Here is a 26,114-nt window from a genome sequence, read left to right as displayed (position 1 = left end):
AATGAATGGTAAATAATGTATTGTGCCATTTTGGAGTCACTTTTATTGTAAATAAGAATGTTTCTAAACACTTCCACATTAATGAATGAGAATCTTACAGACGCAAAAATATCATACCCCCCCAAAAATGGTAACCTCCCCTGTTATTGTAATGGTGAGAGGTTAGCATGTGTTGGGGGTTTGATATTTGTGCGTCTAACATTCTCTCTCATCATTATTCACAATTCATTCAGGACTATCCGTATTCATGGTAGCATCCTCATTAATGTAGAAGTGACTCCAAAATGACACAATATGTAGTCTGTAACAACCAAAAACAACCAGAAAATGCATCCAACAAGTTTGTAGAGTCACAAGCTTGATGTAATCATTGCGTGCTAAGAATATAGGATCAAATACAAAACTTTTGACTACTACTTTAATACACATAAAAGTACATTTGTGGTCCCCTAAAATAGGGGAACTGTAAAAAGCGCTGTAATTTCAAAACGGTTCACATGATATGGATGAAGATTCCCTCATATTAAAGCTGACAGTCTGCACTTTAACATCATAGTCATTGTATCATTTCAAATCCAAAGTTCTGGAGTACAGAGCCAAAACAACAACAAATGTGTCACTGTTTGGAGCTCACTGTGTGTCACTCATTGACCACCAGATGTATTTGTTGTTTACTCTGGCAGTACACAGGATTCTGATTGGACTGTGACGGGTTGGCCTAATTATACATTTCTGAGGGCTTGTGGTGCTCTAATGGTGTCCGGTCTGTGGTGAGAGAAGGGCACTTGAGGTCAGGTCTCCCTAGACGGGACAGAAACGAGGTTTGGAGGGATCAAAGAAAGAAAATACTTGCTTCTTGGCAATTAAACAAAGCAAGAGAACCAAAATAACATTCCTCCCCAAATGTAGAGTCCCCAGTCCTGCGGCTCGCTGTCAAGATAATAGAGTGGAGGATGGAAAAATAGTTTTTGTGTTTATTATTCAGACTTTTTAGTGCATCACAGCCTACTTTGCTCCAGTTGAGGAGGAGTCCTGTCTCTCCGACTGTCACTTAACTTATTTTAAGTCCGGATGGTATTTTAAGGAGACACTGCAATGATTATGAAGCAAGTGTTGGGTAGGGGGGGCGACTGACAAACCCTGTCATCCATCATGTGCCCTGGTCCTATTACACTGTATTTTGCTTGGATTTCATCCCTAATTGAAAATGAATGAGTGGATGTTTTTGAAGTCATTAGTCAGCAATGCACAGCACAAACTCCCTCCTTTGGTTGAAATGGGTGTGCTCTTATTTGTCGTTATCAGCCCCCTTGGTAGATAACTGAGTAACCCTCTCCCATCCTCTCTCTCTCTCTCCAGGTAAAGACCGTGTCTTCAACACTCCTCTGTGTGAGCAAGGCATTGTGGGATTTGGAATCGGTGCGGCGGTTGCCGGTGCCACGGCCATCGCTGAGATCCAGTTTGCCGACTACATTTACCCTGCCTTCGACCAGGTGAGCCAGTCTGTCTGCGCTCTGTGCATAAAGAATTATGGCTATTTCTATAAACTGTGTAATTTCTCAGTCACTTGTTTGCCTGTTTGATTACGCAGATGGTTTTATTTGTTGTCATCATAGCCCAGCCTCTCGTGTGACGGGAACAGATTTGATCAGGGACTACTGGGATCCATTTCCCATTTCTGCTTCACTCATGCACATATGTTTTAAACCACCAACAAACACCTGCCTCATTTGCATCAATGTCAATATTGTGTAATTAGTGTAAATATCATATTTAACCCAGTGAGTTCTCTGCTCATACAGTGAGGGGAAAAAAGTATTTGATCCCCTGCTGATTTTGTACGTTTGCCCACTGACAAAGAAATTATCAGTCTATAATTTTAATGGTAGGTTTATTTGAACAGTGAGAGACAGAATAACAACAACAAAATCCAGAAAAACGCATGTCAGAAATGTTATAAATTGATTTGCATTTTAATGAGGGAAATAAGTATTTGACCCCTCTGCAAAACATGACTTAGTACTTGGTGGCAAAACCCTTGTTGGCAATCACAGAGGTCAGACGTTTCTTGTAGTTGGCCACCAGGTTTGCACACATCTCAGGAGGGATTTTGTTCCACTCCTCTTTGCAGATCTTTTCCAAGTCATTAAGGTTTCGAGGCTGACGTTTGGCAACTCGAACCTTCAGCTCCCTCCACAGATTTTCTATGGGATTAAGTCTGGAGACTGGCTAGGCAACTCCATGACCTTAATGTGTTTCTTCTTGAGCCACTCCTTTGTTGCCTTGGCCGTGTGTTTTGGGCCATTGTCATGCTGGAATACCCATCCACGAACCATTTTCAAAGCTCTGGCTGAGGGAAGGAGGTTCTCACCCAAGATTTGACGGTACATGGCCCTGTCCATCGTCCCTTTGATGCGGTGAAGTTGTCCTGTCCCCTTTGCAGAAAAACACCCCCAAAGCATAATGTTTCCACCTCCATGTTTGACGGTGGGGATGGTGTTCTTGGGCTCATAGGCAGCATTCCTCCTCCTCCAAACACGGCGATTTGAGTTGATGCCAAAGAGCTCGATTTTGGTCTCATCTGACCACAACACTTTCACCCAGTTCTCCTCAGAATCATTCAGATGTTCATTGGCAAACTTCAGACAGGCATGTATATGTGCTTTCTTGAGCAGGGGGACCTTGCGGGCGCTGCAGGATTTAGTCCTTCACGGCGTAGTGTGTTACCAATTGTTTTGCTTGGTGAGTTGGTCCCAGCTGCCTTGAGATCATTGACAAGATCCTCCCATGTAGTTCTGGGCTGATTCCTCACCGTTCTCATGATCATTGCAACTCCACGAGGTGAGATCTGGCATGGAGCCCCAGGCCGAGGAAGATTGACAGTTCTTTTGTGTTTCTTCCATTTGCCAATAATCGCACCAACTGTTGTCACCTTCTCACCAAGCTGCTTGGCGATGGTCTTGTAGCCCATTCCAGCCTTGTGTAGGTCTACAATCTTGTCCCTGACATCCTTGGAGTGCTCTTTGATCTTGGCCATGGTGGAGAGTTTGGAATCTGATTGATTGATTGCTTCTGTGGACAGGTGTCTTTTTATACAGGTAACAAGCTGAGATTAGGAGCACTCCCTTTAAGAGTGTGCTTCTAATCTCAGCTCGTTACCTGTATAAAAGACACATGGGAGCCAGAAATCTTTCTGATTGAGAGGGGGTCAAATACTTATTTCCCTCATTTAAAATGCAAATCAATTTATAAAATTTCTAACATGCATTTTTCTGGATTGTTTTGTTGTTATTCTGTCTCTCGCTGTTCAAATAAACCTGCCATTAAAATTATAGACTGATCATTTCTTTGTCAGTGGGCAAACATACAAAATCAGCAGGGGATCAAATACTTTTTTCCCTCACTGTAAGTGATTAGGCCTCCACACAATGAAGTTGTAATTAAACACTGTCAAAAAAAGTAAAACATTATAATTGAGGTGCAATTTGGCCAGATGCCAACCAGACACTAGCTTTTAACGCTATCTGCTGACGCATTTCTGCTCTGTTGTTTGAAAGACCGGAAATTGACACTGGAAATCTGCCCAAACTATGCCTCCCTCACTGTAAAATGAAAACACTAGCGTAGCGAGTCTACCTCAGAAGATAGCAATGGGGCTTTAATGTACTGACCTGGAAAGTGAGCGGCTTCGCTATCCGGCCTTGTCTGTTATGTTGGCATTCGTTTCCCGGCAGCAGGTCGACACCCTAAAGACGAATGAATTTCCCTCCCATGTCAAGGCAACCGAAAACAGCTAAATGTTGATAATGGGGAAATATTTCAGACCGCTGCCATATTGCTACAGAGCACAATGGCATTGACATAGCCTGGCGCGTTGAGTCACTCACACACACACTCTCCTCTCCTCTCTCTCTGTACTCTCAATTAAAACGAGGGAGTCCAAAATGGCCCTCAGAGATGCTTAAAACCAAGAAAGAATTGTCTACCTGAATATTGGAGGAAATAGAGCCTTGGACACCACCAGTGGAAGGGTCAGGTTCTGTCAACCATGAATACGTAGGGGAAAATAGTTCTGAAATCAGGTTCCTAGGGACTTGGAGATTTTCACCTGTTTTTATGATAGTTGGAATGTATTTTACATTTACATTTTTAGTCATTTTGCAGACGCTCTTATCCAGAGCAACTTACAGTTAGTGAATACATATATATATTTTTTTATACTGGGAATCGAACCCACAACCCTGGCGTTGCAAACGCCATGCTCTATCAACTGAGCTACATCCCTGCCGGCCATTCCCTCCCCTACCCTGGACGACGCTGGGCCAATTGTGCGCCGCCCATGAGTCTCCCGGTCGCGGCCGGCTGCGACAGAGCCTGGATTCGAACCAGGATCTCTAGTGGCACAGTTTGCACTGCGATGCAGTGCCTTAGACCACTGCGCCACTCAGGAGTATGTATTGGCAAGTATGAAGTATGCTTGAATATAGTAACCACAGACCTAAAAAAAAAACTCAAGCTGTGGTCTTTAATCGTTTTTTGTGGTGGGTAAGGTCAGTTGTAGTGTGGTAATATTTAATATAAGTATTTACAGTGCATTCCAGAGCTTGAGAGGATCTGCAGAGAAGAATGGGAGAAACTCCCCAAATACAGGTGTGCCAAGCTTGAAGCGTCATACCCAAGAAGCCTCAAGGCTGTAATCGCTGCCAAAGGTGCTTCAACAAAGTACTGAGTAAAAGGGTCTGAATACTTACGTAAATGTGGTCTTTCATATATATATATATATACACAGTGGGGGGAAACAAGTATTTAGTCAGCCACCAATTGTGCAAGTTCTCCCACTTAAGAGGCCTGTAATTTTCATCATAGGTACACGTCAACTATGACAGACAAAATGAGATTTTTTTTCTCCAGAAAATCACATTGTAGGATTTTTTATGAATTTATTTGCAAATTATGGTGGAAAATAAGTATTTGGTCAATAACAAAAGTTTCTCAATACTTTGTTATATACCCTTTGTTGGCAATGACACAGGTCAAACGTTTTCTGTAAGTCTTCACAAGGTTTTCACACACTGTTGCTGGTATTTTGGCCCATTCCTCCATGCAGATCTCCTCTAGAGCAGTGATGTTTTGGGGCTGTCGCTAGGGCAACACAGACTTTCAACTCCCTTCAAAGATTTTCTATGGGGTTGAGATCTGGAGACTGGCTAGGCCACTCCAGGACCTTGAAATGCTTCTTACGAAGCCACTCCTTCGTTGCCCGGGCGGTGTGTTTGGGATCATTGTCATGCTGAAAGACCCAGCCACGTTTCATCTTCAATGCCCTTGCTGATGGAAGGAGGTTTTCACTCAAAATCTCACGATACATGGCCCCATTCATTCTTTCCTTTACACGGATCAGTCGTCCTGGTCCCTTTGCAGAAAAACAGCCCCAAAGCATGATGTTTCCACCCCCATGCTTCACAGTAGGTATGGTGTTCTTTGGATGCAACTCAGCATTCTTTGTCCTCCAAACACGACGAGTTGAGTTTTTACCAATGATGAAAATTACAGGCCTCTCTCATCTTTTTAAGTGGGAGAACATGCACAATTGGTGGCTGACTAAATACTTTTTTTCCCCACTGTATACCTCAACTGCGACCCGTAATAAGACTATGCAATTGGCCTATTAAAATGTTTATCTGACTCCATTTAACATTATAGTAAAACCATGTGAAATCAAGTATTATGTGCTTAGCTGACTAAGATCAAGGAATGGTCATGAGAAGCAAACATCAAAGCAAGTATTATTTAATAACTTTGAAATGAATGGATTCACATACAAGGCATACAGCTTAAGTTACAAGGCAATACTGACATTAATAAAGCATAATTCTAGGCATATACACTACTGGTCAAAAGTTTTAGAACACCTACTCATTCAAGGGTTTTTCTTTATTTTTACTATTTTCTACATTGTAGAATAATAGTGAAGACATCACAACTATGAAATAACACATATGGAATCATGTAGTAACCAAAACAGTGTTTAACAAATCAAAATATATTTGAGATTCTTCAAATAGCCACCCTTTGCCTTGATGACAGCTTTGCACACTCTTGGCATTCTCTCAACCAGCTTCATGAATGGAATGCATTTCAATTAACAGGTGTGCCTTAAGTTAATTTGTGGAATTTATTTCCTTCTTAATGCTTTTGAGCCAATCAGTTGTGTTGTCACAAGGTATACAGAAGATGGCTCTATTTGGTAAAAGACCAAGTCCATATTATGGCAAGAACAGCTGAAATAAGCAAAGATAAATGACAGTCCATCATTACTTTAAGACATGAAGGTCAGTCAATGCGGAACATTTCAAGAACTTTGAAAGTTTCTTCAAGTGCAGTCGCAAAAACCATCAAGCGCTATGATGAAACTGGCTCTCATGAGGACCGCCACAGGAAAGGAAGACCCAGAGTTACCTCTGCTGCAGAGGATAGGTTCATTAGAGTTACGACCCTCAGAAATTGCAGCCCAAATAAATGCTTCAGCGTTCAAGTAACAGACAACATCAACTGTTCAGAGGGGACTGTGTGAATCAGGCCTTCATGGTGGAATTGCTGCAAAGAAACCACTACTAAAGGACACCAATAAGAAGAAGAGACTTGCTTGGGCCAAGAAACACGAGCAATGGACATTAGACCGGTGGAAATTTGTCCTTTGGTCTGGAGTACAAATTTGAGATTTTTGGTTCCAACCGCCATGTCTTTGTGAGACGCGGTTTGGGTGAACGGATGATCTCCGCATGTGTATTTCCCACCGTAAAGCATGGAGGAGGAGGTGTTATGGTGTGGGGGTGCTTTGCTGGTGACACTGTCTGTGATTTATTTAGAATTCAAGGCACACTTAACCAGCATGGCTACCACAGCATTCTGCAGCGATACACCATCCCATCTGGTTTGGGCTTAGTCCCACTATCATTTGTTTTTCAACAGGACAATGACCCCACACCTCCAGGCTGTGTAAGGGCTGTTTTACAAAGAAGGAGAGTGATGGATTGCTGCATCAGATGACCTGGCCTCCACAATCCCCCGACCTCAACCAAATTGAGATGGTTTGGGATGAGTTGGACCGCAGAGTGAAGGAAAAGCGGCCAACAAATGCTAACCATATGTGGGAACTCCTTCAAGACTGTTGGAAAAGCATTCCAGGTGAAGCTGGTTGAGAGAATGCCAAGAGTGTGCAAAGCTGTCATCAAGGCAAAGGGTGGCTATTTGATGGATCTCAAATATAAAATATATTTAGATTTTTTTTGGTTGCTACATGATTCCATATGTGTTTTTTCATAGTTTTGATGTCTTCACTATTATTCTGCAATGTAGAAAATAGTAAAAGTAAAGAAAAACCCTTGACTGAGTAGGTGTTCAAACTTTTGACCAATAGTGTACATCCTAAGGTTAATTAACTTACAAAACAAAGCATGAACTAATCAGACCTACTCAGGGCATAGGCCTGGGTAGCTCACAAAATAAAAATGTCCATACAACCTTATTCCATAGGCAGGATACAGGAGAAGAGCGAAAACAACAGACCTTCATCCCATTTTGTACCAGATCTATTCAAAAATATATTGTTGACCAATCCACAGACTCAACCAAAGGTAGTAAAACTAAGAACTCAGGTCAAACCAGCCAACATCCTCTAGGAAGCGGGTCACATCTACATGTGATGACCTGAGGGGGTGGGCTGGGTAGGACAATTTCATACAGTGTCGACAGAGTTCACTCTGAACAACTTCAAGTAACCATAGAGATCATACATCCATACTTCGGAGATCTATTCAGAAGACAAGTTTTTTTATATAGAATAACACTATTGCAGCCATTTTTGGTATCTAACACACATTTCTGTAGTCAATTCTCTGGTTTCTGTTGGAGAGGGATACAGTTTGGCCCCCTCGGAGGGGGGTAGGGTGTACTGGTCCTCTGGCATTGTGTTTTGCTGAGCAATTTGTCATGCAGCCGAAGGTGACAGAGAGCACGTAAATGAGGGCCGAGCCCACACAGTCATGTGAGGTCGTAGTCTTTCTGTTGTGGGAGACGGAGGTATTGTTATGAATGTCTAGCTGTGACTGACCAACTTGATGAGTGGTGACGTTATTATTTATGTGTCCCTGTCTGTCCTCAGATTGTAAACGAAGCTGCCAAGTACCGCTATCGCTCCGGCAACCTGTTTGACTGCGGGAACCTCACCATCCGGGCGCCGTGGGGCTGCGTGGGCCATGGCTCGCTCTACCACTCCCAGAGTCCAGAGGCCTTCTTCGCCCACTGCCCAGGCATCAAGGTTTGACACTCATCCCTATTGCCTTCCCTCTCTCCCTCCACTCACTTCTCCACCTCACCTGTACTCTCAAAGCACCTTATAACCTATTTACTTCTGCACTGCTTGCCCCTTCCTTAATGAGCCTGGCTTTATGGTGTAAGGCACACATATCTGTCTCCCTGTATCAGTTAGCCAACCTCTCTCTTCACTTCACTGCACTTATTACACATATTTTGGTATAGTCGATCTCAAAGTTTATGCACCTTGCTAAAACACCTACTGGACTGTTTGGATTGTTGATTTGATGGGTGTAGAAAGGTAAAAAAAAGATCTACCTCAAATTGCTGTTGACCTATTCATGCACCCACTCCCTTCATTTCCAAACCCTGCTGGCTGCTGCATATTGCTTTACATCTGTAGAAATGAAAGGTAAATTAAGCACACGGACTCTCAAATACCTGACTCACTGTACGCCGTGCGTGGTCATCTGGGGTTCAACCGGCTGATCTGTGAGCGTGATTAAGCTGGCATTTAACGAACGTACGCTTGGAGGGAAACGAGTGTGTGCTAAAAATGTCAAATATGATTCACCCCATCATGATAGGAATACAAGTCTAAAGTTCTCCTACGCAGCCAAGCACCACAGCACCAGTTAGCTCTTTACAGCCATAGTCAATACAGTAAACATCCTCTGTTGTCTTTTTCAAAGGTCAAGGTAATAAACACTGTCTTTTTGCTACGCCATGACCGATAACTATAGACAGCGCCAGGGGGTTAGAGAAGGCTCAAATGTCTAGCTGAGCTTTTCCAGATTTTGTTATGTTACAGCCTTATTCTAAAATGGATTGAAAAATAAAAATCCTCAGCAATCTATACACAATACCCCATAATGACATAGCAAAAACTGGTTTTTAGACATTTTTGCAAATGTATTAAAAACAAAAAACCGAAATACCTTATTTACGTAAGTATTCAGACCCTTTGCTATGAGACTCGAAATTGAGCTCAGGTGCATCCTGTTTCCAAGGTCCCACAGTTGACAGTGCATGTCAGAGCAGAAAACAAGCCATGAGGTCGAAGGAATTGTCCGTAGAGCTCCAAGACTGGATTGTGTCGAGGCACAGATCTGGGGAAGGGTACCAAAATATTTCAGCAGCATTGAAGGTCCCCAAGAACACAGTGGCCGCCATCATTCTTAAATGGAAGAAGTTTAGAACCACCAAAACTCTTCCTATAGCTGGCCGCCCGGCCAAACAGAACAATCAGGGGTGAAGGGCCTTGGTCAGGGAGGTGACCAAGAACCCGATGGTCACTCTAACAGAGCTGCAGAGTTTCTCTGTGGAGATGGGAGAACCTTCCAGAAGGTCAACCATCTCTGCAGCACTCCACCAATCAGGCCTTTATGGTAGAGTGGCCAGACGGAAGCCACTCCTCAGTAAAAGGCACATGACAGCCGGCTTGGAGTTTGCCAAAAGGAACCTAAAGACTCTCAGACCATGGGAAACAAGATTGTCTGGTCTGATGAGACCAAGATTGAACTATTTGGCCTGAATGCCAAGCATCATATCTTGAGGAAACCTGGCACCATCCGTATGGTGAAGCATGGTGGTGGCAGCATCATGCTGTGGGGATGTTTTTCAGCGGCAGGGACTGGGAGACTAGTCAGGATCGAGCCAAAGATGAATGGAGAAAAGTACAGAGAGATCCTTGATGAAAACCTGCTCCAGAGCACTCAGGACCTCACACTGGGGCGATGGTTCACCTTCCAACAGGACAACGACCCTAAGCACACAGCCAAGACAACGCAGGAGTGGCTTCGGGACAAGTCTCTGAATGTCCTTGAGTGGCCCAGCCAGAGCCCGGACTTGAACCCAAGCGAACATCTCTGGAGAGACCTGAAAATAGCTGTGCAGTGACACTCCCCATCCTACCTGACAGAGCTTGAGAGGATCTGCAGAGAAGAATGGGAGAAACTCCCCAAATACAGGTGTGCCAAGCTTGTAGCGTCATACCCAAGAAGACTCAAGGCTGTAATCGCTGCCAAAGTTGCTTCAACAAAGTACTGAGTAAAGGGTCTGAATACTTATGTAAATGTCATGTTTTTCAGTTTTTTATTTAAGAAATTTGCAAAAATGTCTAAAAACCAGTTTTTGCTTAATCATTATGGGGTATTGTGTGTAGATTGACGAGGAAAAAATACTATTTAATACTTTCCGAAGGCACTGTAGAGGATGCCGGCATCTGCTTTCCACCCAATTGCACATTGTTTGGATCTGGGTTGTTTGTGTGCGTACCAGTTGAATATTATGGTCTGTGTTGGTACAGATACACCCTATTTGCACTACTAAGTCAAGGCAAGCTGTACTGTTGTCCTGGGTACACTGCCTTAATAGTTGCTGGAACCGTGCTGAAAAAGGACAACGTTATAAGAAAATGTCAGAGCAAGTACGGTTTAGGTTGGCACAATAGTGTGAATGGGTAATATTGTACTCTCTATGCATTTACGATGTATTTATTTCACTCCAGGTTGTAATACCCAGAGGTCCGGTCCAGTGTAAGGGACTGCTGCTGTCGTGCATCGCAGATCAGAACCCATGCATATTCTTCGAGCCCAAGATCCTCTACAGAGCAGCGGGTGAGTGAAAGAGCCGATCTGACCCAGGTGATGTGATGTGTGTTTGTAGGCAAGGTGTGTGGTGGTGAAGTGTGTTTACAACAACAAGTCTATGCTCAGTTTCCTCAAGCATTCTCAATGGCCTTCTGTCAGCCTTTTTGTCTCCTTGGTGACAGATGGCAAACAAACTATGCCCTGGCCACTTGGCTCTGTACTGAGTGTGAGTGAGTTCACCAGATTAAATCGCAAGTGTGAATCAGCTGGTCCAAATGAGCTGTAAACTGCTGACAGCCTCTGGCCTGCCCTGTGTCCTGTCGTCTGGCTGGCGGTCCTCTCTGGCCCTGGCAGGACTGGCTGCATGCTGCCTCGGGCACCTGCCTCAGACCTACATCGTTTTTTTAGGCATTTAGAGCAGGGATAGACGGCCTTCACAACTGGACGGCCTCTTATTATCCCTCTCAACAAAGCCTATAATTTCCACACATTGCTAGCTTTGGGTGATGAGTCAAATAAATGAAGTTGTGAGATACTCAAGCTGACCGTTGAGACTGTTTTGATTAAGGCATTAGAAAGTGATCGTGCCCAGAACTTTCTTTTTCTTCTCAGGTATTAAAACCACTCAGTGCAAACAAGTATTTCCCTCCGTCTCTTCTGGGACTGCGTTAAGCTGTGTTTAATCAAATCTCCCCTTACCATACAGGGCTCGACAAACTGGGCTGCCCGCTGGCCCGGGAAGGGTTTGGAGGCCGTCCGGGCCAGTCAATCATCTATTGTAATAATGCTATTTTCAATCTATAAAATTGATGAAAAAACAGACAAATTCCCGAAGCTGTTAGTTAATTATGTAGATTTATTATGAGACGCATGCACACACAGCCTAGCGGAATCATCTGTCAGGTAGGAAGAGCATGCAGCTCTCAACTGGTAGTCGCGTGGAACAGCTCACAGAATTTAATACGGCAGGACAGCCTGTGTAACACTTTTCTCCATCATGGCATGCGCCACACACAGACACAGACACAGACAGACGACACACACAGACACACACAAACAAACCGGTTCCATGATGAAGCTCCACCAGAAATGAATATTCGAAAATATTTCCCTGCACTTATTAGCCTCTGTTGCCCAGGCTTTCATCAATATTATCTTTCGTCATGATCCGTCTAGTTGTAGCATGTGATTTCGCGCTATAGCCCAACGGTGGTTTTAGCTGAGTTTTTGTTAACCATGAATAAAAACAAAATTTGGGGGGGTACAATAGGGTACAATACCATCGTATATCATGTACATAGTCACGATAGGACAAAGGTTGACATCGCCCAACCCTAGATTACGTAACAAAGTAAACAGAGAGAGGCACAATAGTTATACTACTAACTATGAAGAACATTATAAACTGGGTGGTTCGAGCCCTGAATGCTGATTGGCTGAAAGCCTTGGTATATCAGACCGTATACCACGGGTTTGACAAAATATTTATTCTTACTGTTCTAATTACGTTGGTAACCAGTTTATAATAGCAATAAGGCACCTCTGGGGTTTGTGGTATATGGCCAATATACCACAGCTAAGGGCTGTATCCTAAGAACAACATTTAGCCGTGGTATATTGGCTATATACCACACCCCCTCGTGCCTTTTTGCTTTTAAATATACACATGTCACACAACTCATTTGTTGCACGCACACCATCCCACAAGTCCACAGCAATATGGAGGAGTCCAGTTGTGTTGGGCAGGGCAAAGGTGAAGGAGCTTGCTCCTCTCTCTGCAATTTCTTGAAGGAGACTGAGTAGTGTGAGACCTGGAGTGTCAGAAGGGTGTCCGGCCCCCTAGCATTCTGTTAAATGCGGAGAGGTATGCTGTCATCAATGTGCAGTTTACTTAGCGTGAGTGTATGCTTCCAAATTGTAGAATATAGGATATGTGGCAGTGTTGACTCATTTCGCATCTCTGCCATTTCTATGCAAGTCTGAAGTGTATTATTGGCTCTAGTGCAGGGGGTTTTCCTTGAGCGGATTGTCGGAGGGCGGGAACATAGTTGTAAATAATGTGTGCAATATTAAAATCAGATCCAATAATAATATCAGAGGATTAGAAATACAGGGCTTAAAAACAAAGGTGTCATTGTACGCAGATGATTCATGTTTTCTTTTAGATCCACAACTAGAATCCCTCCACAGCCTCATAGAGGATCTAGATACATTTTCTAACCTCTCTGGATTAAAACCAAATTATGACAAATGTACTATATTACGTATTGGATCACTAAAAAATAAAAATGTTACATTACCATGTAGTTTACCAATAAAATGGTCTGATGGTGATGTGGATATACTCTGAATACATATCCCAAAGGAAATAAATGATCTCACTTCAATAAATTTTTATAGAAAGTTAGCAAAAATAGATAACATTTTACTACCATGGAAAGGAAAATACCTGTCAATTTGTGGAAAAATCACCCTGATTAACTCTTTAGTATTATCCCAGTTTACCTATTTGCTTATGGTCTTGCCTACGCCTAGCAAACAGTTTTTTAAATTATATGAGAAAAAAATATTCAATTTTATTTGGAACGGCAAGCCAGACAAAATTAAAAGCGCATATTTATATAATGAATATGAATTCGGAGGACAGAAATTATTAAATATTAAAGCATTAGACCTATCACTAAAATCTTCAGTCATCCAAAAGTTATACTTAAATCCGAACTGGTTCTCAAGCAAATTAGTAAGATTGTCTCACCCACTGTTCAAGAAAGGCCTTTTTCCCTTTATTCAGATTACAACCTCTCACTTTCAGTTATTTGAAAAGGAAATAATCTCCCAAATGTCACTATTTCTAAAACAAGCCATAGAAAGTTGGTTGCAATTTCAATTTAATCCTCCAGAAACGACAGAACAAATAATGCAACAAATATTGTGGTTAAATTCAAATATACTAATTGACAAAAAACCTTTATTTTTTGACAGAATGTTTAAAAAAGTTATAATCTTCGTAAATGATATCATCGGTAGGACTGGTGGAGTTATGTCGCACATGCAGCTAACAAAAACATATGGAAATGTCTGCTCTACCCAAAATTACAACCAAATAATTGCAGCCTTACCGCAAAAGTGGAAGAGGAAAGTTGAAGGGGGGAGAAAGTAAGGAACTTGTCTGTCGGCCTTGCATTAAAGAACATAATTGGTTAAGGAAAACTGTGATAAATAAAAAAAGTATATCAGTTTCACTTAAGGACCAAAGGATTGACAGCCGTCCCATATAGATTGCAAAATAGTTGGGAAGAGATCTTTGACGTACCGATCCCATGGCATAGTGTTTATGAACTGACACGCAAAACGACACCGGATTCAAAAATTAGAATCTTTCAATTTTAAATTATTATATAAAATTCTTGCTACCAATAGAATGTTATTTATATGGGGGATACAATCTTCCCAGCTCTGCATATTTTGCTGTGAAGAGACAGAATCATTAGATCATTTGTTTTGGTTCTGTCCATTTGTAGCTTGTTTTTGGACACAGGTCCAGGAATGGCTAAAGGATTGCAATATTTACCTGGAACTAACCTTGCAGATAGCATTACTGGGTGATCTGAAAAGTCATAGTCAATCAATCAATAATATAATAATACTTTTAGCAAAAATGTTTATTTTTAATTCACAATCTGTAGAAGCAATGAGAATAGAAAGGTTCGGAACTTTTGTGAAACATCACAGTACGGTTGAAATATATATGGCAAATAGAAATCCTATATGGATGGTGTTAAGAGATAGATGGGAGGTATTGAATAGAGTTGAAGGATGGGACTAATAACAAATAACAACAAATAATAACAAAGATAGCTAATAATGTAAGCATACTGTGTCCATAATAAGTATATAGGTTGTATGTTGGGAGCTTTTGGGAAAGAGCACAGTTAGAAAGATATGGCATTTAGAAGCAAACCGGATGGACATCATGAAAATGATCGGAGAGGTTGAGAGTAGAAGAAGTTCAGGAGCAAAAAAAAATATATATATATATATATATATATATATATAGAATTATTGTAAAATTAACTCTGTCCATAAGGTGTAGATAGTAAGTATAGACCGGAAGTAGAGGCCTGGGCGTTGTTGTTCACTAATTTACTCCAAGTAGGGAAAGGATGGTGGGGTTGAAAAGTAATAAAGGGGAATATATATATAAAAAAAACAAAAAAACATGGGGGATTGGAAGTGATGCAGACAATTACATTGATAGAAGATACAATCTATCTGCAATATTAAGCTGATCCATTCCCCCCGCAAAAAATAAATAAATAAAAAATAAATAATAATAATAATAATGATGTGTGCACTGCACATTGTCTTCAAGAATCCCAAACATATATAGTATTTAACAAAAACAGAATCATTTCAAACCTTGATTACATTGGGATACGATCACAAATGCCTCTCTATTTATGCGCAGGAATACTAGTGAACTTCCTAAATTAAAATAACTTTTTGCTGATTTCCTGGTGATTTTTACAGTCTTTATGTCCAAAAACAAATATTTTATTTTTGCTCAGAATACTTGGGGGGCCAAATAAAATCACCCGCGTGCTGAATTTGGCCTGCGGGCAGCCTATTGGGGAACCCAGCTCTAGTCTGACAGTAATATGGTGAGGTGAACTGTTAGTCACAGTAATATGGTTTAACAAACAAGTTGAATTCCGCCTCTTTAGGACCTGCAAGGATATGATGTTTCAGTTTTGCTGTGTTCTTGGCACAGAAAAGCAGTCGCCACATAATTTTTCCACTCCTTATCTTTATTTTGGATGTCAAATTGTGTTTGATGCTTCTCAGGAAGTCAAGAGCAGCCTTTTGTTCCTACTGCAGAGTAAAAATGATATTAGTCATGACACTTACTTCTCTCAAAATGTGAATGAAATAACACCTCAGTTATATATCCCTCAACAAAACCCTAAATCTTTCTTTCTGTGAGGTTTGTTGTTGCATTTTCAGATGGACTAAACCCAGTTACTTGGAAGTATACCACCTAATGGATATTTCTCGTCTATCCTCTTCTCAAAATATCTCCTAGTTATGTTTCCCATAGCGAAATGACTAAATATTGTTCCTTTTTTCCCCAACTCAGTGGCTACAATCGCTTGTCTGTCCCACAGGGCTCTCAGAACTGGTAGCAGTTAGGGAATTACTTTAATTTCCGAAAAGAGCAGAAAGCACTACCTCTCGTGCTAATCCCTCTGAGCGACGTTTGTTTGGATGATGAGGTCATGTAATGTTTTGAATTGAAGCAGTCATTTTCGTTTCTTACCAGCCAGAGGGGATGGAACCACAAGCACTGGTTTCATCAGGACCGTAGTTAAATATAGGCTAGTTAGTGACAGAGATTCCCCCTATTAAGATTCTATTTTTTATGAAGACTGTTATACATCACCATTGTCACGTGAGCTTATGATCTCTAAGCTGGATGTTGAGTGTACTTCCTTTAAGTGAATTGGGGACTTGATTCTGAAAAAGGCAATCTCCAACTGACATGGGTCTTCTTGAGTAAGATCGGTCACTACTAAATGACTGCTGTGTCACGGTCTGAAAGGTTGATTTAAATTCCACTATATAAAGATCCCTGAAGCCAGTCACCAGCAGTTCGTTGGTGGTAGGTGTGGGATTTTACTTGTTGCTTGTTGTGGCTTTCTGTGTAAGGTTAACTTAGTAGATTTAGGAAAAACCTACGAATTTCAGTTTACTGTATGTTTACGTATTATAAGTATCTCAAGATGTTCCGAGAGAGAAATAATTTGAAATTCCATCATTGGAGTTGGTATTTTGAAAGAGTGCATTTTCTTTTCTCAATTCCACATCTTTCTGAATCACCCTGATGATTAGATTACTTGCTCTGAGAGATACTGATTAACCAAAATAAACACCCTCTCATCCCTGACATCACTTACATCTGGAAGCCATTTAATTGTAAATAAATGTCCCATGTGGCCTATAGGTGATTCTATCATTCACACCCCATTCAGTCCATGATTAATTTGAACCATGTACCGGCACACCCTGTGACTTCAGGATTGGGTTGTAAAAAAAGGCTTGCCAGAGGTAGCTCTTTCGACTCGTTTGAAATTGCTGAAGAAACTTGAAGTCGGCAGCCTGTTTCTTAACCTCTAGAGGGGGAATGGGTGGAAGTCATCCTGACTGTTCCGGGAAGCGTAGAGTGGAGTCGCAAACCATAATGTCTCCCGTGAGTATCAATAGTACGCCCAATGACATTTGCAGTTCATGTGTTACCATGCAAGAGACCTTTTAAAGAGCACAGGTCTCCCCAATAAACCCCCACACACACCTTCTGATGGTATTTTATCTTGCTCGTCAGGGTCAAAGTTGTGTATGATGAGCGCCAAAGACATGTGTAATGTTGTTACCACATAACTACATGATAGGCTATGTTGGTTCCTTAGGTTTTTTGCTACCAAGTGTTTGTTATGAAGTCAAAGGGTTAGTCTCTTTGGAAAAGGATCCAAGAGAAAGTCTGATGAATTAATATAATTTCCCTTTGAACTATATCCCATCCCGCAAATGTTTTGTTGACCACATTGATCAGGGCCTATAGTTGGCACTAGATATTGTTAGTGCATAGATTTATCTTCTTCTTATTATTATAATAATATATGTCATTCAGCAGACGCTGTAATCGAAATCGACTTAGTCACGCGTGCATACATTTTTCTTATTGGTGGTCCCGGGAATCAAACCCACCATCCTGGCGTCGCAAGCGTCATGCTCTACCAACTGAGCTACAGAGGCCCATAGAGACACAAGGCTCCTCGTGATTGATGAGGTCTGGAAAAAGCATCTCAAATGGGCCAGAGACTTTGTTCCTGACTGGAAGCACAGATTGAAGGCTTTCATTTGTGAGTGTGCCGGTCATTTCCGTGCTTGTCATCCTTACTTGACAGAGCAAACACAGTTTGCCATTAACAGAATGATTTAATGTGTGTTCGGGATTGACCCCCAATTGTATTCCTGGTGTGTGTAGTACTGTAGTTGCACCGGGTCATGTTGGCCGTACTGATAAGATACTTGGCCTCTTTCTAAATTGTCCCCCCCAGAAATCCTCTCCTTCACTGCACTGATCTGCAAGAACTGACTGGGTGAAAGCCAGCCTAATGATTAGCTTCTACCATAGGGTTTTCACCTGTCCAAGTATTTTACAATCAGTGCAGATGAAGGGGAGGAGATGAGGTGAGGACAGGTTTTGAAACAATTGCGATAGAGGTTGTGTTTGCTTTTTCTTTGTGTGTTTTGCAGTGGAGCAGGTCCCTACAGAGACCTACACCATCCCACTTTCCCAGGCCGAGGTTATACAGGAAGGAAGTGACGTCACTCTGGTCGCGTGGGGAACACAGGTGAGACGTGAAAGAAGGAGCCATGGGTTGATTCTACATACTCGAGCCATAGAGGAGATGGAGCTATATGTCCGTCTATGACTGTGCATGAGTCATGACCTTAGCCGGAAGTCATTGTTTATGGCATGGTATGGAGACGGGCAGAGTAGGGACATCCGCGTTACATCTTGGCTCTTTGACATTTTAAGCCGACAGGGACGAGCCATGGATTATCTCCTAGCTCCATCACAAGCCCACGCCTCTCAACAGGAGGTTTCCCACCAGGGGTTGGTGGTTTATCGTATCTACACTGACGTCTCCGTTGGACCGACGCTGCTCCGCAGTGTTAACAGTCCATGTCAACACAAGGCCTTCCATTGTCTTCAACTCCTATCCCCCTGATTTATTTTCCTCAGGAGAGGATTATGGTCTATATAGCTCTCTTGGTGTCGTCGCCCCTCACAAAGATTATGCTAGCCCACTTAACAGGCTTAACCCACCCAGAGAAAGAGACTAATGTAGGTGCAGCTGAAGAGCAGAAGGGGTCTAAGCCTGAGGGCCGGGAATGACGGGGAAATCAACTCCATCAAAGCCATCATTTTGCAAAGATGAAAAATCCACCCGTTGTCGAAATCGGGGCTTCTTTTTAAAATCCTTTCCCCACCCCATTACTCCGGTAATCCCTCAGCCCTCCATGGATGAGGGAAAAGAAAACAACTCTCAGTGAGTGGAGCGGTCGGAACCGCGCCTGGAACCTGCCATGAAGGCCTGCTAATGAGCAAAACAGAGGGGTTCATTTTGCTAGTGCTGAAAATCCCTACTGTTATATTGTAAGGTTTTATTGCACACTTTAAACCTGTTTATACTGTGTCTTGACAGAAGTACTAGGCTATATCATTGCTTCAGCAATATTCAGTATATTAGTAGTTATCTCTAGCAAGGTTGACTAACGCCAGAATAGTTATCTTTTTAAATGCCTTTTGTAGACTTGTCTAAATGGACTGGAAGCCTAGAGATTGTGGTGTTCCTTTTTTATCAATTGGCTATCTGATTATGACTCATGGCTATCACTCAAGACCCACACATTAATATATTTTATTAATCAACCCTCACACACATTCATAGACACACTCAAAGCCTTGCTGCACAGCTTGGGGTTAATAACGATGTAGCCAGATTGCCGATTTATTCACAGGCACAGCAGTCATTATCTGGAAACAGAAAGCTTTGTAATCTGCCAATTAACAGTCTATCCAAGCAACTTTCTCCATTAGTCCAAACTGACTTGAACGTTAATAAGGGGTCTTGTGTATTGCTTTTCTGTCGATTCTAAAAGGGGTTCTTGATGTTATTATGAAGTGTTCTAATATCCATTGTGGATTAGAATGGAATACACTGTCTTGATCTCTGACTCCTGCCTTGCAGATCCATGTGCTGAGGGAAGTGGCCAACATGGCTCAGGAGAAACTGGGTGTGTCCTGTGAACTCATAGATCTGCAGACCATCTTGCCTTGGGACACTGAGACCGTTTGCAAGGTAAGACGCACACTAGGTTATATCATTTGTACACAGACACTCTCACACACACTCTCACACAAACACACTTACTAGTTACCTGTCCAAAAATGTAATCAGTAATGTAACTTTTTGATTACCCAAACTCATCTGATTACTTTTAGTTACTTCTAGATTCCTTTCCCCTTAAGGCATTAGAAGACAAAAATGAATTACCAATTGATCTATTGCAGGATAAATCAATGTTAGAGTTTACATAGTTGGCCATAAATGGATGATGCATTTTACTTTATGGGTTGGTTCTGTAGGCTTCTTCTAACCCACTACTACAGATAATAATGTGATTATTTCCAGTCATTCCAATTAATTTAATACACCTTGATCTTCAAGAATAGGACTTGGAAATGTAGATCAGTCAAAATGTTTTACTTGTGCATAACCCAAAAACTAACTCTGTTATTTATGATTTTGTTGTCATGAAGAACTGATTTGGGCTCATTGCTTCGTGTTGAAAAAGAAATGCTGCTCTCATGGAATGGCATGCTTTGGGTACTACAGAAAAGTGCTATTTGCAAATGAAAAATAAATGCTGTATGCTGCATTTGCTATAGGCCTGTTTACGTTTTTGTTGGTGACACTTTGATATCTCAATAATTTGCAGCAGTTTAAGTCTATCAAAAGTGTGCGAGTTTGATCATGTGTCTGTTAGGCCTATGCTAGCAGATACCCATAGACGTCCAGTCATTGCACTAACGCTAGTTAGCATTGGCTCGCGAAACTACCTCTAACTTCCTTAATACTGGACACAGAGACATACAAATAGTTCATCTGACTCTGGGTAAGTAGATGCAGTGGCTTGCGAAAGTATTCACCCCCCTTGGCATTTGTCCTATTTTGTTGCCTTACAACCTGGAATTAAAATGGATTTTTTTGGTGGGTTGTATCATTTGTTTTACACAACATCCTTACCGCTTTGAAGATGCAAAATATTTTTTCCTGTGAAACAAACAAGAAATAACACAAAAAAACTGAACCTTGAGCGTGCATAACTATTCACCCCCCAAAGTCAATACTTTGTAGAGCCACCTTTTGCAGCAATTACAGCTGCAAGTCTCTTGGGGTATGTCTCTATAAGCTTGGCACATTTAGCCACTGGGATTTTTGCCCATTCTTCAAGGCAAAACTGCTCCAGCTCCTTCAAATTGGATGGGTTCCGCTGGTGTACAGCAATCTTTAAGTCATACCACAGATTCTCAATTGGATTGAGGACTGGGCTTTGACTAGGCCATTCCAATACATTTAGGGTCATTGTCCTGCTGGAAGGTGAACCTCTGTCCCAGTCTCAAATCTCTGGAAGACTGAAACAGGTTTCCATGAATTTAGCGCCATCCATCATTCCTTCAATTCTGACCAGTTTCACTGTCCCTGCCGGTGGACATTCCCACAGCATGATGCTGCCACCACCATGCTTCACTGTGGGGATGGTGTTCTCGGGGTGATGAGAGGTGTTGGGTTTGTGCCAGACATAGCGTTTTCCTTGATGGCCAAAAAGCTCAATTTTAGTCTCATCTGACCAGAGTACCTTCTTCATATGTTTGGGGAGTCTCCCACATGCCTTTTGGTGAACACCAAACGTGTTTGCTTATTTTTTTCCTTAAACAATGGCTTTTTTTCTGGCCACTCTTCCGCAAAGCCCAGCTCTGTGGAGTGTACGGCTTAAAGTAGTCCTATGGACAGATACTCCATTCTCTGCTGTGGAGCTTTGCAGCTCCTTCAGGGTTATCTTTGGTCTCTTTGTTGCCTCTCTGATTAATGCCCTCCTTGCCTGGTCCGTGAGTTTTGGCGGGCGGCCCTCTCTTGGCAGGTTTGTTGTGGTGCCATATTCCTTCCATTTTTTAATAATGGATTTAATGGTGCTCCGTGGGAAGTTCAACGTTTCTGATAATTTTTTATAACCCAACCCTGATCTGTACTTCTCCACAACTTTGTCCCTCACCTGTTTGGAGAGATCCTTGGTCTTCATGGTGCCGCTTGCTTGGTGGTGCCCCTTGCTTAGTGGTGTTGCAGATTCTGAGACCTTTCAAAACATGTGTGTGTATATATACTGAGATCATGTGACAGATCATGTGACACTTAGATTTCACACAGGCAGACTTTATTTAACTAATTATGTGACTTCTGAAGGTAATTGGTTGCACCAGATCTTATTTAGGGGCTTCATAGCAAAGGGGGTGAATACATGTGCACACACCACTTTTCCGTAATTTATTTTTTAGAATTTTTTGAAACAAGTTATTTTTTTCATTTAACTTCACTCAATTTTGACTATTTTGTGTATGTCCATTACTTGAAATCCAAATAAAAATCCATTTGAAATTACAGGTTGTAATGCAACAAAATAGGAAAAACGTCAAGGGGGATGAATACTTTTGCAAGGCACTGTAAAGGGCATCATTGCCAAAATCCCGAGGTGTCCCTTTAAATTAAACTTGTTTTTGACAGTATGGAGCACAATACCACAGAGGAATTTAGAAGGGAGGAACTCCCTCAAACGTCAAATCAAATGTTATTTGTCACATGGTTTGTAATCAACCTGTGTAGACTAACAGTGAAATGCTTACTTACAGGCCCTTCCCAACAATGCAGAGAGAAATATAGGAACAATTATAACTCAAGGAATAAATACATAATGAGAAACAACTTGGCTATATAAACAGGGTACCAGTACCGAGTCGATGTGCAGGGGTAAATATGTACATATAGGTAGGGGTAAAGTGACTAGGCAATAGGATAGATAATAACGCTGGTAGCATCAGCGTATGTGATGAGTCAAAAGAGTTACTGCAAAGAGGGTCAATGCAGATAGTCTGTGCAGCTATTTGGTTAACTATTTATTAGTCTTATGGCTTGGGGTAGAAGCTGTTTAGGGTCCTGTTGGTTCCAGACTTGGTGCATCGGTACTGGCAACTGCTTGGCATCCGACCGCAAGTCGCTACAGAGGGTAGTGCGTATGACCCAGTACATCACTGGAGCCGAGCTCCCTGCCATCCAGGACCTCTATACCAAGCGGTGTCAGAGGAAGGCACCTGTGTCTTGGGTGGCTGGAGTCTTTGAAAATGTTTAGGGCCTTCCTCTGACACCAAGCGGTAATGAAGCCAGTCAAGACGCTCTTAATGGTGCAGCTGTACAAAGTTTGTGGATCTGAGGGCCCAAATCTTTTCAATTTTTATTCCATAGGCTGGGATCCGCACTATGCAGCTGTTGCAAGAGCGCATTTTTCACAGACTGCCCACTGGTTGCAAAAACAATGATTGATAGGCAGCTTAAACTTCTTCAATTCAACCATTATTGAGTTACACCTATACACAATCCGTAAGGCGCAAATGGCTAAATGAGAGGGCAGCAGTGTGATTCACATCAATGCGCTATGTAGATATCAATAATATGTAGCCCGTAGGCTACATCACTGCTGTCGGCCTTACCCTTAGGGTTTATTCAAATTGGATAATCTTTGGATGCCGACAGCGGTCGCACCATTGTAAGACAGCTTGGACTGTAGGCTACAAAATCCTATTCCTGCTCTTTTCCACGATCCATCAAAAAGCATTTGGTGTGTCATCATAGTGGTCTCTGATATATGGTCAGACTTGCTCAGGCAGAACAAACTTCAACTTGAATTTTTGTTGTTGTTGCAAACATCCTTTCGGAATTAAACATGTATTCCAGAAGCAATCGTATAAACTCAGCAAAAAAAAGAAAAGTCCCTTTTTCAGGACCCTGTCTTTCAAAGATAATTAGTGAAAATCTAAATAACTTCACAGATCTTCATTGTAAAGTGTTTAAACAGTGTTCCCATGCTTGTTCAATGAACCATAAACAATTAATGAACATGCACCTGTGGAACGGTCGTTAAGACACTAACAGCTTACAGATGGTAGGCAATTAAGGTCACAGTTATGAAAACTTAGGACACTAAAGAGGCCTTTCTACTAACTCTGAAAAACGCCAAAAGAAAGATGCCCAGGGTTCCTGCTCATCTGCGTGAACGTGCCTTAGGCATGCTGCAAGGAGGCATGAGGACTGCAGATGTGGCAGGGCAATAAATTGCAATGTCCGTACTGTGAGATGCCTAAGACAGCGCTACATGGAGACAGGACGTACAGCTGATCGTCCTCGCAGTGGCAGACCACGTGTAACAACACCAGCACAGGATCGGGTACATCCGAACATCACACCTGCGGGACAGGTACAGGATGGCAACAACAACTGCCCGAGTTACACCAGGAACACACAATCCCTCCATCAGTGCTCAGACTGTCCGCAATAGGCTGAGAGGGACTGAGGGCTTGTAGGCCTGTTGTAAGGCAGGTCCTCACCAGACATCACCGGCAACAACGTCACCTATGGGCGCAAACCCACCGTCGCTGGACTAGACAGGACTGGCAAAAAGTGCTCTTCAATGACGAGTCGCGGTTTTGTCTCACCAGGGGTGATGGTCGGATTCGCGTTTATCGTTGAAGGAATGAGCGTTACACCGAGGCCTGTACTCTGGAGCGGGATCGATTTGGAGGTGGAGGGTCCGTCATGGTCTGGGGCGGTGTGTCACTGCATCATCGGACTGAGCTTGTTGTCATTGCAGGCAATCTCAATGCTATGCGTTACAGGGAAGACATCCTCCTCCCTCATGTGGTACCCTTCCTGCAGGCTCATCCTGTCATGACCCTCCAGCATGACAATGCCACCAGCAATGCTGCTCGTTTTGTGCATGATTTCCTGCAAGACAGGAATGTCAGTGTTCTGCTATGGCCAGCGAAGAGCCCAGATCTTAATGCCATTGAGCACGTCTGGGACCTGTTGGATTGGAGGGTGAGGGCTAGGGCCATTCCCTCCAGAAATGTCTGGGAACTTGCAGGTGCCTTGATGGAAGAGTGGGGTAACATCTCACAGCAAGAACTGGCAAATTTGGTGCAGTCCAGGAGATGCACTGCAGTACTTAATGCAGCTGGTGGCCACACCAGATACTGACTGTTACTTTTGATTTTGACCCCCCCTTTGTTCAGGGACACATTATTCCATTTCTGTCACGTCTGTGGAACTTGTTCAGTTTATGTCTCAGTTGTTGAATCTTGTTATGTTCATACAAATATTTACACATGTTAAGTTTGCTGAAAATAAACGCAGTTGACAGTGAGAGGATGTTTCTTTTTTTGCTGAATTTAGTTTTTCAAAAGTATCTGTAATCTGATTACAATATTTGAACTGGTAATATTTACGGTTAGTTGTTTTTTTACTTCCCCAACCCTGCATACACTCTCTCTCACACACACACACACACACACACACACACACACACACACACACACACACACACACACACAATACTACTAATCATAATCTCTTCAATGTATTATATTTATGTCTTCAGTCATCAGGACACCCAAGATCCAGATTAGATCAAAGAAAAAATCCTGTTTAGTAGTTCCTGGACAGATTTTTATTTTTACTCAGTAGACCAGTGTTCCCCAACTGGACATGAACTGTAAAAACACCAGGAAATCAGCTCCAAATGATTTTAATTTGGGAAATCTGTTCCTAAGTATTTCCACGCATAATCAAATGTAAGCAAGGTTTGAAATTATTATGTTTTAGTCAAGTATTATATCCGTTTGGGCTTCTTGCGGTCAATTTGCAGTCTACAAATTATTTGTCATTATGTTCCAAACCCCCTACCATCCGCTCAAGAAAAAATTGTCCCACAGCTGAATCTACACTGAACAAAAACATAAACGCAACATGTAAAGTGTTGGTCCCATGTTTCATGAACTGAATTTAAAAATCCCAGACATGTTCGATACGCACAAAAATATTATTTCTCTCAAATGTTGTGCATCAATTTGTTTACATCCCTAATAGTGAGCATTTCTCCTTTGCCAAGATAATCCATCCACCTGACCGGTGTGGTATATCAAGAAGCTGATTAGACATACATAGCGTTTTCCTTGATGGCCAAAAAGCTCAATTTTAGTCTCATCTGACCAGAGTACCTTCTTCATATGTTTGGGGAGTCTCCCACATGCCTTTTGGTGAACACCAAACGTGTTTGCTTATTTTTTTCCTTAAACAATGGCTTTTTTTCTGGCCACTCTTCCGCAAAGCCCAGCTCTGTGGAGTGTACGGCTTAAAGTAGTCCTATGGACAGATACTCCATTCTCTGCTGTGGAGCTTTGCAGCTCCTTCAGGGTTATCTTTGGTCTCTTTGTTGCCTCTCTGATTAATGCCCTCCTTGCCTGGTCCGTGAGTT

The 26,114-nt window shown here is 42.1% G+C and overlaps 1 protein-coding gene across 1 annotated transcript in view; it reads left to right on the top strand.

Annotated features, from left to right (window-relative positions):
- LOC121558609 (2-oxoisovalerate dehydrogenase subunit beta, mitochondrial) overlaps positions 1-26,114 on the top strand; it is an 89,867-nt gene that overhangs the window by 8,976 nt on the left and 54,777 nt on the right. Inside the window, exons 4-8 of the mRNA XM_041871995.2 lie at positions 1,360-1,493; positions 8,165-8,320; positions 10,826-10,934; positions 18,222-18,319; positions 19,724-19,834. Of these exons, the coding sequence (XP_041727929.1) occupies positions 1,360-1,493; positions 8,165-8,320; positions 10,826-10,934; positions 18,222-18,319; positions 19,724-19,834 (608 nt within the window). The remainder of the gene's footprint in view (positions 1-1,359; positions 1,494-8,164; positions 8,321-10,825; positions 10,935-18,221; positions 18,320-19,723; positions 19,835-26,114) is intronic.

Source organism: Coregonus clupeaformis, chromosome 17, assembly GCF_020615455.1.
Source record: "Coregonus clupeaformis isolate EN_2021a chromosome 17, ASM2061545v1, whole genome shotgun sequence".
NCBI classification, from domain to species: domain Eukaryota; kingdom Metazoa; phylum Chordata; class Actinopteri; order Salmoniformes; family Salmonidae; genus Coregonus; species Coregonus clupeaformis.
This window is presented reverse-complemented; position numbering and strand designations above follow the sequence as displayed.